Source organism: Heterocephalus glaber, unplaced genomic scaffold (assembly GCF_053883595.1).
Source record: "Heterocephalus glaber isolate CG9 unplaced genomic scaffold, H.glaber_assembly_v1.0 deba00001058, whole genome shotgun sequence".
NCBI classification, from domain to species: domain Eukaryota; kingdom Metazoa; phylum Chordata; class Mammalia; order Rodentia; family Bathyergidae; genus Heterocephalus; species Heterocephalus glaber.
In genome coordinates, this window is record NW_028258184.1 from 3,391,219 (window position 1) to 3,405,889 (window position 14,671).

Consider the following 14,671-nt stretch of genomic DNA (forward strand, 5'->3'; position numbering starts at 1 on the left):
TAGCAGTCTATGAAATTATTTACGTGTATATGAAATAGCTGAAATACTAAATTGGTTTCAGATACTATTGCATTAAGAATAACTTCTAATTCTGGGAAATAATAACTTTATAAATGAAAATATATACAGCAGGACCTCATGGGGGATTCAATTATTACAACCTTAAAACTGTAGTGCTCTTCTAAGAAATGGCTCTAACAATTCTCCAAATAATATCTACTTTAAATAAACTCATTAAATCCACTTATAAATTATTTTCCTTTGGCTGTCTCATTATTCAATACGCTTTCAAGGAACATGGTGATGAAAGAAGAAAATACCTCTTTCTAACAGCCATACTGGCAAGAACATCAATATTATCAGTATTCAAAGAATGTCTTGGCAGGTTAAACCTTCATCAAAAGAAGGAACACTATCTAATCCAAGTTATCAAAATAGCAATAGTACTTCTCATATTATGTGCAATATTTTGTTTCTTATGTAGAAAAAATAAAAGACATCAATATTATCATGTTTCAATTTTAAACAAGGACAAAAAATTCTTCAAAAAGCACATAAAGAATAATGAAAGTAAACATGTTTAAAAGAAAAAGGCTAACAGCCAAATAGGATTCAGTATTCAGAGATTTACGATAACATGTCAGTGCTGTGCTAGAAGGTTTAACAATATATTTTAACCTTTTTTTAGGCACAACACAACTAAGAAGAAATTTTAAGAATAATCCATACGAGCAAACAAAAGCTTAAAGACAAAGCTTGTTCTTTTTCAGTACATGATCTCCTTGTGTAATAATTAACATTTAATATTACTGTAAGACTTTTTATTATCTTAAATTACTGTCATGGTATAACATTCTCAGCATACTCTCCAGGATTTAAACTGAATCTGAAATTACTGAAGGCCATAAAGGGACCTGGATTTGCTCAATGTGAGTTCAGATACAGTGTCCTCTGAAAATAAAATACTGTTTAGTACAAAAGACTGCTTTTCATTCTCAGATGAAAATACCTAGACTGACAGTGTTACACTGGTAGATAAACTTTAAAGAAGAGATATGTTTGACTTTAAGTGAATAAGATCTCCTCCCATTGGATGAGAGGGCGATCTGGCTGTGACATCTGTCACCCCACTGATCGCCAGGGTGGATTCAGCTGATCTGGCCAGGCAGGTGCCCCCTTCCTCCTTCAACGCTCCATGCGCGTCCCTCCCGAAGCTGCACATCAGGAGGACAACCACCCCCAATGGCTCTCCTTATATTATCTCAAATACTTCTGATATACTCATTTTCATTACATGAGGCAATAATTCTGTTATCTGTTATGTTTTCTCTTATTCAAAACTTTTTCTTTAGTTGCACTCAATTTTCTTTTACAAATACATGATGCCTGTTTCCTCTTCATATTTTGCCTTTTGGATCTGTTTTCCCTTCCTGATTATTATTTTCTCCTGACCCTGGTCTTGACTTGGGGATACTGAACTGCACGAGGTCAAGGGTTATTTATATTAGCAGAATGAGCCTCCATCCATCAACGTCCTGAGGAGTCAGCATGGTAGAGCCTCCAAAAGGAACAGGTGGCTGACTCTTTAATTTTTTCTTTTTCTTTAAAGAGGACCAAAGATTTTGATTGTAAACATTTCACCATCACTTGACAATAGACAATTGACAATTTTTTTTCTTTTGAGACAGGGTCTCACTTTATAGTCCAGGCTGGCCTTGAGCTTACTACATAGCTGAGGTTGGCCTTGAACCTGCAGCAATCCTCCTGCCTCAGCCTTCCAAGTGCTGGGATTACAGGCATGTGCCACCATGCTCAGCTAGAAGAATCTTCTTAATAGGCAAAAAGACATGGAGTAGAAAGAAAACTGAATCAAAACAGATTCTGACCTAAGTACTATTACTTGTTGAAAAATATGAATTTTTCCCATATTTTTGATTGCTCTGAGCTTCAAGTTCCTCATACAAATAGAGATAATAGTGTTTACCTCACAAAGTTATTCTAAGTATTCTGAAATATGAAAAAAAGGATATAAATCTAATGTAGTATTAAATGGGAAGAAAACAGTAGAGTGTAAAGAGCCTGTACTCTGCAAGGCATTCTAAGTTTCAAATGTCATCTCAACAATTGTGTAACCCTAAATAAAATACTAAACCGCTGAGTTCAGATCAGGGGACAGCTGCAAAACTGACCTAAGGTCTACTTCCTTGGCTGTTACTGGGGAGATTACAGGAGAGCAATTAATGCCCCTAGCAGCGATCCTGGCACTGTGTCACTCCTCGTTAAATGTTAATTTCCTAGGCCCCAGCAGGCTTCCACACTACTGTGTGGGTCTGTTCTCCTTCCATTACATATTCTCCTTTTTTTGGTATTGGGGATTGAATTCGGGACCTTGCCCTTGCAAGGTAGGCAAGCAGGATCACTGAGCTCAATTCCTGGCCCATCCTTCCATTACATATTTCAAGGTGACCCTGTAGAGTTTGGGGAAAAACAAGATTATCAGAAACCACCTAAACCTTTCTTCCCCTAAGAGTCATCAAACCACATGATGAATTCCTTTCCTTAACAGGCCTGCTCTGAAAACTGGAAGAAATGAGGTAGGGTGGTCTTGAATCCAACCAAGCTCTTCCAAAGAAAAAAAGTGTAAAAGGTAAAGAATGTTCCCAAATTGTGAACTCTTTGAAGGAATAGAACAAGACTCACTCATCTTCCAATTTTCAGAATCTATTATTGCATTTGATGAAAGAAGCATACAAGTATTTCTTGCATTAAAAAGTCCTTTAGGAGAATCACTGATCTTAGGTATTAAGAAATATAGGTAAAATTAATTTTATATAGGTACTATATGATTAATTACAGGTGCTCTTTATTTTATGAAGATACAACTAAACAAATGCGGACTAAATTTTTGTCTTTGGGCCGCTATAACAAAATATCTCATAAACAACACAAATTTATTTCCCATAAGGAGGCTAGGAAATCCAAGATAGGCACCAGCAGACCTGGAGTCTGGTGAGGATTAACTTTCTGGTTCACAAGCAGCACTTTCTGCGTGTCCTCAGATGGCAGAAGAGAAGGCAGCTCTAAGGGCACTGATGCCGTTCGCAAGGGCTCTGCTCCTCTGATCTAATCACCTCCAAAGGCTCTAGGTCCTGAAATCACCCTGGTGATTAGGTTTCCCACAAATAATCCCGCAAGTGAGGGGTTCAGTCATTAGCATATATCGAACTGATCTGGATAAAATACATTGTCTCCTTATTATATTATATTAGATACCAAAATAATCTTATCAAATATAACAATACTCACCTTATTATGTACAAAAACAATCCTTAAGTCAGGTTTAAGGATACCATAGCTCATGAGGAGATCCTGGACCTTTTTGAGTTCATCTTTACATTTTTTAGCAGTTGAGTAAAACTGCTTTCTTACAGGCAGATTCCTAAATAATCTTAAAACAGTTACAGTTGCACCTGTTGGCAAATAAAAGGCTAGTTAGACATGGAAGAAATTTTAAAGATCTTCAAATTCATACTCAAATCCATAGTCAGTAAGGAACCCTTTCTATACCTAAAAGCTAATCCTCCTCCCAGTGTGGGAGGAAAGGAAAGCTCATCTTTGCAAACTATTCTGATCTCCTGCTAGACTCTATCTGTAACCTGCTAAGTATGCAGTCTAAGCAAGTATAATTTTATTTCTACCAGTGCAGAGGAACATGGGCTCACTGGAACGCAGTATCTTTTTTTTTTTTCTTTCTGGTACTGAGGATTAAACCCAGGGCTTCGCTCAGGCTAAGCAAGTACTCTACTACTGAGCTACATTTCCAGCCCTTTTTCTTATTTTATTTTGAGACAGGATCTTGCTAAGTTGTTCAGGTTGGCCTTTAACCTGTGATCCTCCTGCCTCACTTTCCTAGCTGCGATTCCAGACACTGCCACCACACAATGTTAGAATGCAGGTTAAGAAATCTGCTGATATTCAAACTACCTGGAGATGTTTATTCTGCACTTTACAATCTACAGGTGGTACAAGAATATACAACATACGTGATAACCTTAATTATACCATTAAAATTTCTTACCTGAACTAATATCCAATAACTTGGTTTTATTTACCCATCTTCAACAACATTCAAAACACAGGACAATGAAACAAAAGAATTAAACTAAAAAGCTAATAAAAATTACACTTGTTAACGATTAGGTTAATAAGTAGCTTTTATCTAAAAAAATAAAATTACATGAAACTAAGACTAGATGTTTGTAGGGCCGGGGATTTAGCTCAGTGGTTCCGCTGCCTGCCTCGAAAGTGCAAGGTCTCAAAGTTTGATACCTGGTACCTGACCCCCTCCCCCCCAAAAAAGACTAGTTGTTTGTCATGGCCATATGCAATAGGTATGTGTCTTATCTTGTCTTTTCTTGGCTTTTTGAGACAAGCTCTGGCTATGAAGTTCAGGCTGGCCTTGAACTCGCAGCAATCCTCCTGCCTTAGCCTCCTGAGTGCTGGGATTATAGGCATGCACCACTTCACCCACCTGTTTGTTTTTTAAAATATGTTTTAAAACTACTAGTCACCAGCAAATCTCAGACTTCTTAAATCAATCTCCCTATGTGATTCTAATGAATATATAGCCAGAAATGAAAACCATGCACTGAAGAGTTAAAACAAACAAACAAACAAACAAAACACCAATTTAGGTCTCTGGCTTCATGTCTTGCTGGGTATGATCCCTCCCTCCTGCACATGCCTCCATTATCATGTGAAGAGACCCTCACCACAGCCCCTGAACCTCCTAAACTGTGAACTAAATTAACTCTCTTCTTTATAAATTTTCTAGCCTCAGATTTTGTTTCTGTAGCAACAGAAAACAGACTAATACAGTTGATACCATGGAGCAGAGTCATTGCTGTAACTATGCCTAAAAATGTAAAAGCAGCTTTGAATCTGGGTAATAGGCAGAGATTGAAAGAGTCTGGAAGAAAAGTCTAGAAAAAGCCTAGAATGCTGTAAGGAGAACATCAGAAGCAATTCTGGATATGACGCAAAAGATGAGAAGAGCAAACTAGTCCTAGATGAAAATGAGGATTCTACTGGAACTTAGAATAAAAGTTACCCACATAACATCACTGTAAAGAACTTGGATACACTGTGTTCACTTTATGGAAGGCCAGCTTCAAGAATGAAGGACTAGTTTTCAGGCAGAAGATCTGTTTTCTTTTTTGATACTGGGGATTGAACCCAGACACACTCCACCACTGAACTACATCCCTAGCCCTTTTCATTTCTGATTTTGAGACAGTATCTCACTAAGTTGCCCAAACTGACCTTTGACCCTGTGTTCCTCCTACCTCTGCCTTCTGAACAGCTGAGATCACACTCACACCACTACGCCAAGACGGTAGAAGAAATTTCTAGAAGACGTACAGAAGGCCTTAAGTGGATACTTTTGTCTGCTTTCAGTGTGAAAGGAGAGCAATGGGAAATGGAGCAGAAGGATTTGGAAAATTCATAGCCTGTCTAGGGAAAGAGATGGAGAAAAAAAACCAAAACATTTTCAAGAGAATAAAATCAGAATGCAGCTGAGCAACAGCTTGCATCCCTGTGGATAAAAGGGAGCCCCATGCAAGACAGTGGGAAAGAACCCTGAGGGCAACTCAGAGACCCTTAAGGCTACCCTTCCTATTGTACACCCAGAGACCTAAAAGTGCAAATTTGTTTCAGGGTTAGAGTCCAGGGTTCCCAGCAAAGACTCACTGTCCGAGGCTGCCAGGCTGCTCTGGGATTCTACTACTTGTTTGCTGCAGAAATGCTTCATAGCAGCAGGACATAGTTCAGGTGGGCCAAGGCACCACGCGTGCCAACAGAAGACCTTAGTGGCATCCATATGGTGCTCATTTTGTAGGTGGATAGAATACAAGAGTCATGCAGTCTTGACAGTTTTGAGAAAATTACTCCTTTCCACTTGCCTATTTCTTCATTTTGGAACAGGAATGCTTATCCTCTCTGTCCCACCCTTGTATCTTAGAAAAATGGAACTTGTTTTTTGATTTTTCAGGCTAACAGCTAAGATGCTTGTTTTTAGGCATAGTTAAATCAATGACCCTGCTCCTTGGTATTGAGCCTTGGATAAGATTTTGGACTTTTGAGTGAAGCTGGAGGAGTTAAGATTTGGGTGCTACAGGGGATAGAAAGATTGTATTTTGTATTTAGACAGACAGGACCCAGGAGGCTAGGGTGGGATGATACAGTTCGGATACGGTTTGTCCTCCAAGCATTCCCATGCTGGAGGCCTGGTCCTCAATGTGGCAGTGTGAAGTGGTAGGGCCTACTGGGCTAGTCACTGGGGTGCTGCCGGAGGAGTTAAGGTGAGGCCTCAGTTGTTCTCTCAAGAGCAACTTGTGAAGAGTAAGCTTGGCCCCTCCCCAGTCTCTCGTCACCTGTCCTGCCTGCCATGTGATCTCCCCCTCCTGCAACTTTTCCCTGTCACTGTGATGATCTTCAACTCTTTTTTTTTTTGTACCGGGGATCAAACTCGGGACCTTGCGCTTCCGAGGCAGGGGCCTGAACCACTGAGCTAAATCCCCGGCCCTCTTCAACTCTTTTTAAAAGTGGAAATCATCATTGTTGTAGGGTTTCTCAATCTTGGCACTATGACACTAACGTTGGACCAGATAAATTTGTTGCTGGGGACTGTCCTGTGTATCATCGAATGTTTAGCAGCATTTCTGGCTTCTTACCCACTCAGTGCTAGTGGCACCCCACCCTGTCATAGTAATCGAAAATATCCCCAAATATTGCTAATTGCTTCAGGGGAAGCTGCCCAAGATTGAGAACCACTCATTTAGTGTATAGCAACTAGCATCTTTTTAAAAGATAAAATAGAATAAAAAGAATAAACCAGGATAGAAAATGGAGCATCACATTTCACTGTTGCATGAAATTTTTGCTGTGATTTGATTTATGTGAATTGGGCTGCTAAGTATTATGTATTTTTTACTGTGAAGCAAAGTTAAAAAGGCTAAAATTCACTATATAATAGGTCCTACTGCTTGTAACAATGGGCAAAGACATAAAGAAAAGGCAATCCTAAGGGGAATGTAAGACTAATAAACCCTAGCATAGAATCAGGAGTTCCAAGAGGAGGGAAAATACAAATGAAGACTTAATAATTGAGAAATATCTTCTAGAATTAAAGTTTGAGTGTGTATTTCAAGAGCTTACTCAGTTATGAGGAATATTTTTAAAACAAAAGAAACCATTTTCCTCTAAAAATCTCAAAATTCAAAAAAACCAAAAAATTTTTACAAGCTTGCAAACAGAAAAGAAAAAGTTTCTTATAAGAAAAGACTAACATCAAATTTCTTCGCTACAACACTAGAAGATGGACAATCTATAAATTTTTAAGGGGAAGTTAAGAAACCTACACCTAGTTAAGATATGGCTAAGAGGAAAATGAACACATTTTTGGACTTATCAAGATTTAGAAGTGTGTCACTCTAGTATATTTGAATATGAACTCTAACCAAATGACAATTACATCAAAATAGAGGTTTCACGACAAGAGAAGAAAAGAAAATAAATTTGGTGAGCAAAGAGTCCTAAAAGTGGAATATAACTAGGAGATGGTAATATGGATGAGATCTGCAATATAACCATTAAATCAGGATTCATGACATGAAAGATATACTGGAGAAGAACAATTGTTTGGGAGTCAATATTTTCAATGATTACTAATAATACAGCTAACTGGGGAAAAATAGGTGGGACAGGAGAGGAAAAAAGCTTACAAGGCTGTGCGTACCTAGCCTATGGCTACATCCTCTCCTGTCAATCTTCTTTCTTGTGTTTCTTTAGCACTTCAGATCTGACTACAACTCAGGGCCCTGGCATCTTCCATCCACCCTTTGGATGACCAAACCCTTGAACAACCTCCAGATCCTGGCCTAAATATCACACTTCTAGAGATCCATCCTAAATACCCTATCGAGGACTGTGCTACCATTCGGAACAAGAATGTCCTCCACAGGCCTCACGCGAAGAGAAGTAGAGATGTGGAAGATGACTGAGGGGTGATACAGCCGACTTCCTGTTAGGAGGTGGGGCCTGCTGGGAAGAAGCCAGTCACCTTGGCATAACCTGTAAGGATTTCTCTCTCCCTAGCTCCTCCTCTCTCTCTCTCTGCTTCCTGGCTGCTATGATGTGAGCAGTTCTTCCTCCACTATAGCCCTCTGCCATGCTGTTCTGCCCCAGAGTCAGCTTACCAGGGACTATAGCTATGAGCCAAAATAAACCTCTCCTCCTTTAAGTTGTGGCTGGCCAGTATTGATCTTAGCAATGAGTAAGTATCTCAGACAGGTTTTGGTTCCAAGAGTAGAGTCGATGCTAGGATTATACTTAACAATGTGATTTACAAGGAGGAGTTTGGAAAGGTTTAGAGGTGCCAGCTAGAGAAACCCTACAATGCCATAAACCAAGCTTGATGAGATTCTGATTAGAGCTCAGGAGACCAGAATGCTGAGAAAAATGCACATGGTAAAGACCAGGATCAGAAGGTTTCAGTTGGATAAAAGGACTACATTGGCAGCTGGACTCTAGACCATGTGTGTTATTCTATGGCAGAAAATTTGTCTACATTTTGCTCATATACTAAGATTTTATGAGAGGTTGAGATTAAGCGTGGTAGACTAATCAATCTTATGGAGGAAATGTCAAGGAAGCCCCACGTTCAGCATATAGCGTGGATACTATTTATGGCTTTTAGCAAGATATACTATAAGGAGCAAAAAGCCAAGCTGAGTAATTTGAAAATTTTTGCTGGTGGCCACAAAGCAGCTGCCTATAAAACTGGGGCCTATAAAATTTTGGCTCAAAAAAGTTTGGCTGCTAAAAAGATTAACACTAAAAAGAAGCCAAGTCAAGTACTTTGCATCAGGACAACAGAAAAGATGCCTTGAGGGCATATCAGAAATCTGCAATTGCAGGCTTAAGAGTATAAAGCTGCAAAGTTTTCATTTGAAAAGAGAGCTCTGGGGCACCCTGCTTCACAGGGCTGCCTAGGCAATTGACTTGCCAGGATTTGCTCCACTGGTAGGCAGGCACTCAGAGGTCTCTGCAGCCATGATTCAAGTGGGCCTGGTTACTGCTTGAGCTGGCATCAGACCTTGGTGTTATTCATGTGGTAGTGGTTCAACAGGCATACAGAATGCTCGAGTTGTGGGGTCAGGGAGGCCTCTTCCTAGATTACACAGGAAGACCTGGGAGGCCAGCAGTATGTTCCTGAAAGGTCAGTGAGTGAAACTGTGAGACTGAAGCCAAAGGTGCTGTGGAAACTCCAGAAGTTGGAGAAGCCAGGAACATGGAAGTCTGAGGAGAGCCATATGTAGTGAGTAGAGCCACTTCAAAAGAAGTCATGAGGGGTACAATAGGGCTGGGGCCACCAAAGTCCTTTGGAGCTCACATCTTTGCCCTGGGGTGCTGGACATAGAGCTATAAGATTTAGTGTTTGCACTGCTGGGTTTCAGTCTTGCTTTGGTCCCATTCCTGTGTATCCCCTGCTTGTCCCCTTTTAGAATGGGAATGTTTACCCTGTGCCATGGTATGTCAGAACTGTGTAACTTTCACTCTGATTCTTACAAGGGCTTATAAGCTAAGAGTTTTTGCCTTGAGTCCTAAAGGAGACTTTGGACTCTTCAGCAACATCACTCTTACAGATGTACTAAATCCATTTTGCATAAAGAAATGCACAAAAAAGAAGCAAGATATATGACACACAGGTACAAATTCCCTATGAATGTTATCATTATGTGTATCTAAAATGTACCAATAAATGTTTTGCTTAAAAAAAAGAAAAGAAATGCACATGAGTGTTTTGGGTGCCAGGTATAGAATTAACATCGTGGTTTAGATCAAGAATGACCCCTAAAGCTTCACACATTCACAGGTCGGGTTTTGGGAAGGTGACTGAATCAGAGGCAATACAGCTGACCTGCTGTTGGGAGGTGGCATCTGGTAGGAGAGATGGGTCACTGGGGGTGTGACCTGGAAGGGTGCATCTCCTTCCCCAGCTTCTCCCTATCTTTCTGCTTTGGTGACCACCATGACATGAGCAGCTTTTCCTTCACTCTGCCCCCCTGCCATGACATTCTGCCTTGGAGCCAGCTGACCACAGATTTTAACTGTGAGCTAAAATAAACCTCTCCTTTAAGCTGTCTCAGTACTGTGTCTCAACAATGGGAAAGTATCAAAGACAGGCTGCTTCTTCCAAACTGAAAACATGTTTTATTTCCTCTTAGAATTATCATTATGTGAAAAAACATTGTTTGCCTTCTCTTTCAAAATAACATTATACATTCCTGGCAGCTTGAATTTCCTGGGATTTCCCTTGCAACTTTAGTTCCACTCTCTCAGCTTCACTAGATATCACCCTGTCTGGGGCTGCTGTAGGGACTATGACCCTGCCACATACCACCTGGTAATCCTATAATTCTGCATCCTGCAAAATCAGCATCATGCGTCTAATGCCAAGGTCTGCCACCAATCCAAGATGTCCTTGGGCCCACCTGAACCACTGCTGCAGTGGTTTCTATGTGCTTTGCTGGTGTGGGCAGTCATAGTCAGGAAGGGCATCCTAAGGCATTCTTCTCAAAAACACTCAGTACTGGACATTCTTTGAAACAGATTTTCATTTCCACATCTTTGACCCTGTGATAGCTCCTGTTTTGCTAACTTCTGACATTCTCGCTAGGCATCCTGTCTATTGTCCTGATATAAAGCTCTTGGGTTTTTTTGTTTTTGTTTTTTTTGGTACTGGGGATTGAACTCGGGACCTTGGCACTTTCGAGGCAGGTGGCGGAACTACTGAGCTAAATCCCCAGCCCTCTCTTAGTTATTTTTTATCAGTGCTGATCTCTCTAGCAACCATATCAGTGCTGATCTCATAACAACTATGTAAAGAAGTACTTTACATGTACTATTTCTGGGCCAAACTGCAAATTTTCCAAATGTTCCTGCTTCTCTCCCCTTTGCTAATTCTTACTGTTAAATTGGGTTAAAAGATGGCTGTCACGTTCATGGGGCTGCCCGAACTTTATGCTGCCTTGGAATATCCTCTGCCATAGGGCTGGGGATTTAGCTCAGTGGTTCTGCCGCCTGCCTCCCAAGTGCAAGGTCCCAAGTTCAATGCCCGGTACCAAAAAAACAAACAAACAACAACAACAAAAAATAATAAAAACAAAACAAAAAAATATCCTCAGCCAGATAAACTAATCCAACACCCTTAGGCTTAGCCTCCTACAGTCTCAGGGCATGAATATAATACAATTAAATTCTTTGTCACGGTATTCTCTAGTCCAATCCCCAATAGTGTATTTCTACTATACAAAAATTTTTCAGTATTATCTTTCCTGTCTACATTTCTATCAACATTCTGGTCTTCTGATTCCTCATAAGAATCACACAGTAAGCTCTGCTTACAGCACTCCAGGTTTTTTTCTAGCCTGATACCCCAAACTTTTTCTAACTCCTCTTGTGAACTACTTTTAAAGGCTTCTCTCCATCATCATGCAGTAAAAGCAACAACCCACTTCTCAACGTTTGGTGTTAGTTTTCCATTCCTGTAACAAAATAACTGAAATAATATATTTTAAAAGATTTATTTGGCTCACAACGTTGGAGTTTCCAGGCCACAGTCAGTTGGCCCTGTTGCTTTTGAGATTCTAATGAAGCAGAGTGGGAGCATCTCAGTAGGGGCATCCGGCCAGAGACACTGCTCACCAGCAGGGTGTAAGCAGAGACCAGAGACCGGAAAGGAGTGTACCCCAATATCCCTTTTGAGGGCATGTCCCCAAAGAACAGAAGATCTCTCACTGGAGACCAAGGCTTTACCACATAGGTCTTTCAGAGGCATTCTAGATCTAAACTACAGCACCCATCCTATCAATTATTCAGAGTACTCTTACAGTTTTAGATTTTAGTTTCCATTTATCTACTGAAATTCTCCATTTTCTTAAAGATTTTGATCATTTTTCAAAATTCTTTAATGTAGTTTTTAAAGCTGTCATCTTTTAGTTCAAATATCGGGTTCACCGGTGAGTTTCTTTATAACTGGTTTTCTTCCCCCCTCCTTAGTATGCATCTCATTTTCCTTCCTGAATATGCCTCAAAAGTTTTATTTTTGCCAGATATTGTATACAGAAGAATAGATACTAAAGAAGATCATATTTTCTCCCAAAGGAAGTTCTTGTCTCCTCTCGAGCAAGTGAAGAGCATGCTTCTCCAATCTAATTATGAGTTTGGGTTGGAGCTGAGTTGCCCCTTTATTTAGTTCCAGTTCACCTTGAATCTCCAACGTCTTAAGGATAGAATCAGTCCTCTTGCTCCAGCAAAGCTTTAAGATCTTTCTTTTTTTTGGTGATGTTGTTGTGGTTTTTTTTGGTACCGGGGATTGAACTCAGGTCCTTGCAGCTTTAAGATCTTTCTTTACTAGCTCAGCCCCAACTTTATTCTTCAAGGCTTACTCAGCAAAAGTCCTGATGAGATTTGGTGAGTCGGGTGAATTAGCTCAGTGTCTGGGAATCTCATATCCATGTGTCATGTCCACATGAGACTACAGTAGTCCACAAGAGTCCACATGAGACTATTCAAAGTTCAGCTAGTTTACTGCACTGTCATACAAGATCCTTTACGGAAGGCAGACTTGCTTCTTTGTCCATCCTATGCCTCCTAATTCGGTTAATATTCCCACGGATACAAATTACTGCCAGTCACTTTTCACCTAGAACTCTTGAACTTAGTTCATTTAAATTTGTCTGTGACATTGCACTTCAACAAGTTTAAAGAAAAATACAAAATTTTTAAGTTATAAAGTGTTTCATTGCTACAAAGAGAGCAATGGAGCAATGGTCTCCTCCTCTTCTTTGGTACTGGGGTGCCCTACCACTGAGCTATATCCCCAACCCTTTTTATTTTTGAGTCTGAGTCTTGCTAAGTTGCCAGGATGGCTTCCAACTTGCAATCCTCCTGACTCAGCCTCCAAAGTGGCTAGGATTACAGGCTTCCGCCACCACATTCCACAGCTCCTCCTCCCCCTCCCCCTCTTGCTCTCCCTTCTCCTTTGTCCTTTTTGTTTTCTGAGGCAGGGTCTCACTACATAGTCTACGCTGGCCTTGAACTTCCCATCTTCCTGCCTCAGCACCCAGACCCCTGGGATTACAGACTTGTGCCCCATGGATGCCCTGACAATCCTTCTACATACATCATTCTTCTCACTGGGAAGTTACACTCCCATGCCTTTTTACCCATTATCTTTAAACTCAAGTACCCTATTTTCTAAAAAAACTTGCTAACCTCCCTCTAGGCATTTAGTGGCCTCATTTTTTTTGTCATTATTCATTTACTCATCCTAGAGGGCTCCTCACTAGTCTAATGTCATCTACTGTAGCTAGGAACAGATAGAAAAAAGGCAGGTGAGCAGAAATCAATGGGACAAAATAGAAATGTGCTTATAAAAGTGGAAAAAACTTCTTGATTTTTAAATATGTTATATCCCAAAGACCATATTATCTAAGCCCTGAAAAATATTCTCAGAGTAAATTAAGAATTACTAATAAGATGCAAATTACATCTCTGCATAAAACTTACTGATGGAAAAGACTTTTCTGATTCCAAATGAAATTTGTATCCCTCAAAATATCAAGCAATACTAGCCAATAGGGAGAAGGCCCCAGTACACTATCATATTTTACAAGAGAACTGCTCAGCTCTCTAACTTTAGCACATTCTTCAAACACCGGATTAAACTGCATTCCTGTAATAAGCTCCCTGTTATATTTTTACACAACCCTATGTTATGTCACTCATAAAGGCAACTATTTATACTCCTAATGTAAATGTGTGGACGCCTGTATATCAGAAAGTATTCTTAAACTAACGAATAAAGTTCCACTCTTCAATTAAGATAAAAAGATCTTTCAATACATGCACAATCATATATAGTAGGCATTCGTATAGAACATGATACTCTACTCTAATAATATGGTTGGAAAAGGAACATCCTGATCACACTACTTCTGATGTCTGAGAAATTCCCAAGGCAGAAGAACTGAGGGGAGGGGAGGCATCTAGGAGGGTAAATCAAATTAGACGCTTACTATTGGTTAAGGTAAAGGAAATAGAAGTGATGATAGAAAAAGTATGACTAAAATAATTTAGTCAGCATTCTTAGTAAAAGAATTTAAAAGCTAGAGACATTTCTGTATTTCTGGTTAGTTCAAAAAATCAGGTACAGTGCTTTAAAACAAGTGGATAGAAGGTAAAGCCAATTAGAATGGAATTTTGTTAAACACATAAACTACTTTAAATGGCATAATCCATAAAAAGATACCCATACCCAGAAAAACCAGAAATGCAGCTTCTCATAAGTTATTTTTAAAACATCTTTAAATGTTTTTAAAGGAGTAACAAGTTTTCCAATGTCTAAATAAGATTCTGTTGTAAGTTGTGCCTGCACCTACCGTTATGTTATCTCTAAGTGTCATCCGATCAGACTATATGAAGAGTAAGTGCTAAGCAAGGATGCTCACACCACAGCAGAAATTAATCCAAAAGAACCCTAAATGCACAGGTATAAACTAGGATAGCTGAACTGTAGTTTTATCTTACACAGAAAACATTTAAA

At 39.7% G+C, this 14,671-nt stretch overlaps 1 protein-coding gene across 12 annotated transcripts in view; it reads right to left on the bottom strand.

Annotated features, from left to right (window-relative positions):
- Positions 1 to 14,671, bottom strand: part of LOC147828522 (PMS1 protein homolog 1-like) — a 165,754-nt gene that overhangs the window by 136,209 nt on the left and 14,874 nt on the right. For all 12 annotated transcript variants that reach the window (XR_015450650.1, XR_015450649.1, XR_015450655.1 and 9 more), the window contains exon 4: positions 3,307 to 3,470. Coding sequence is in view for 3 of the 12 variants with exons in the window: in XM_087209642.1 (XP_087065768.1) it covers positions 3,307 to 3,470 (164 nt within the window). In the remaining 9 variants the exon portion in view is untranslated. The remainder of the gene's footprint in view (positions 1 to 3,306; positions 3,471 to 14,671) is intronic.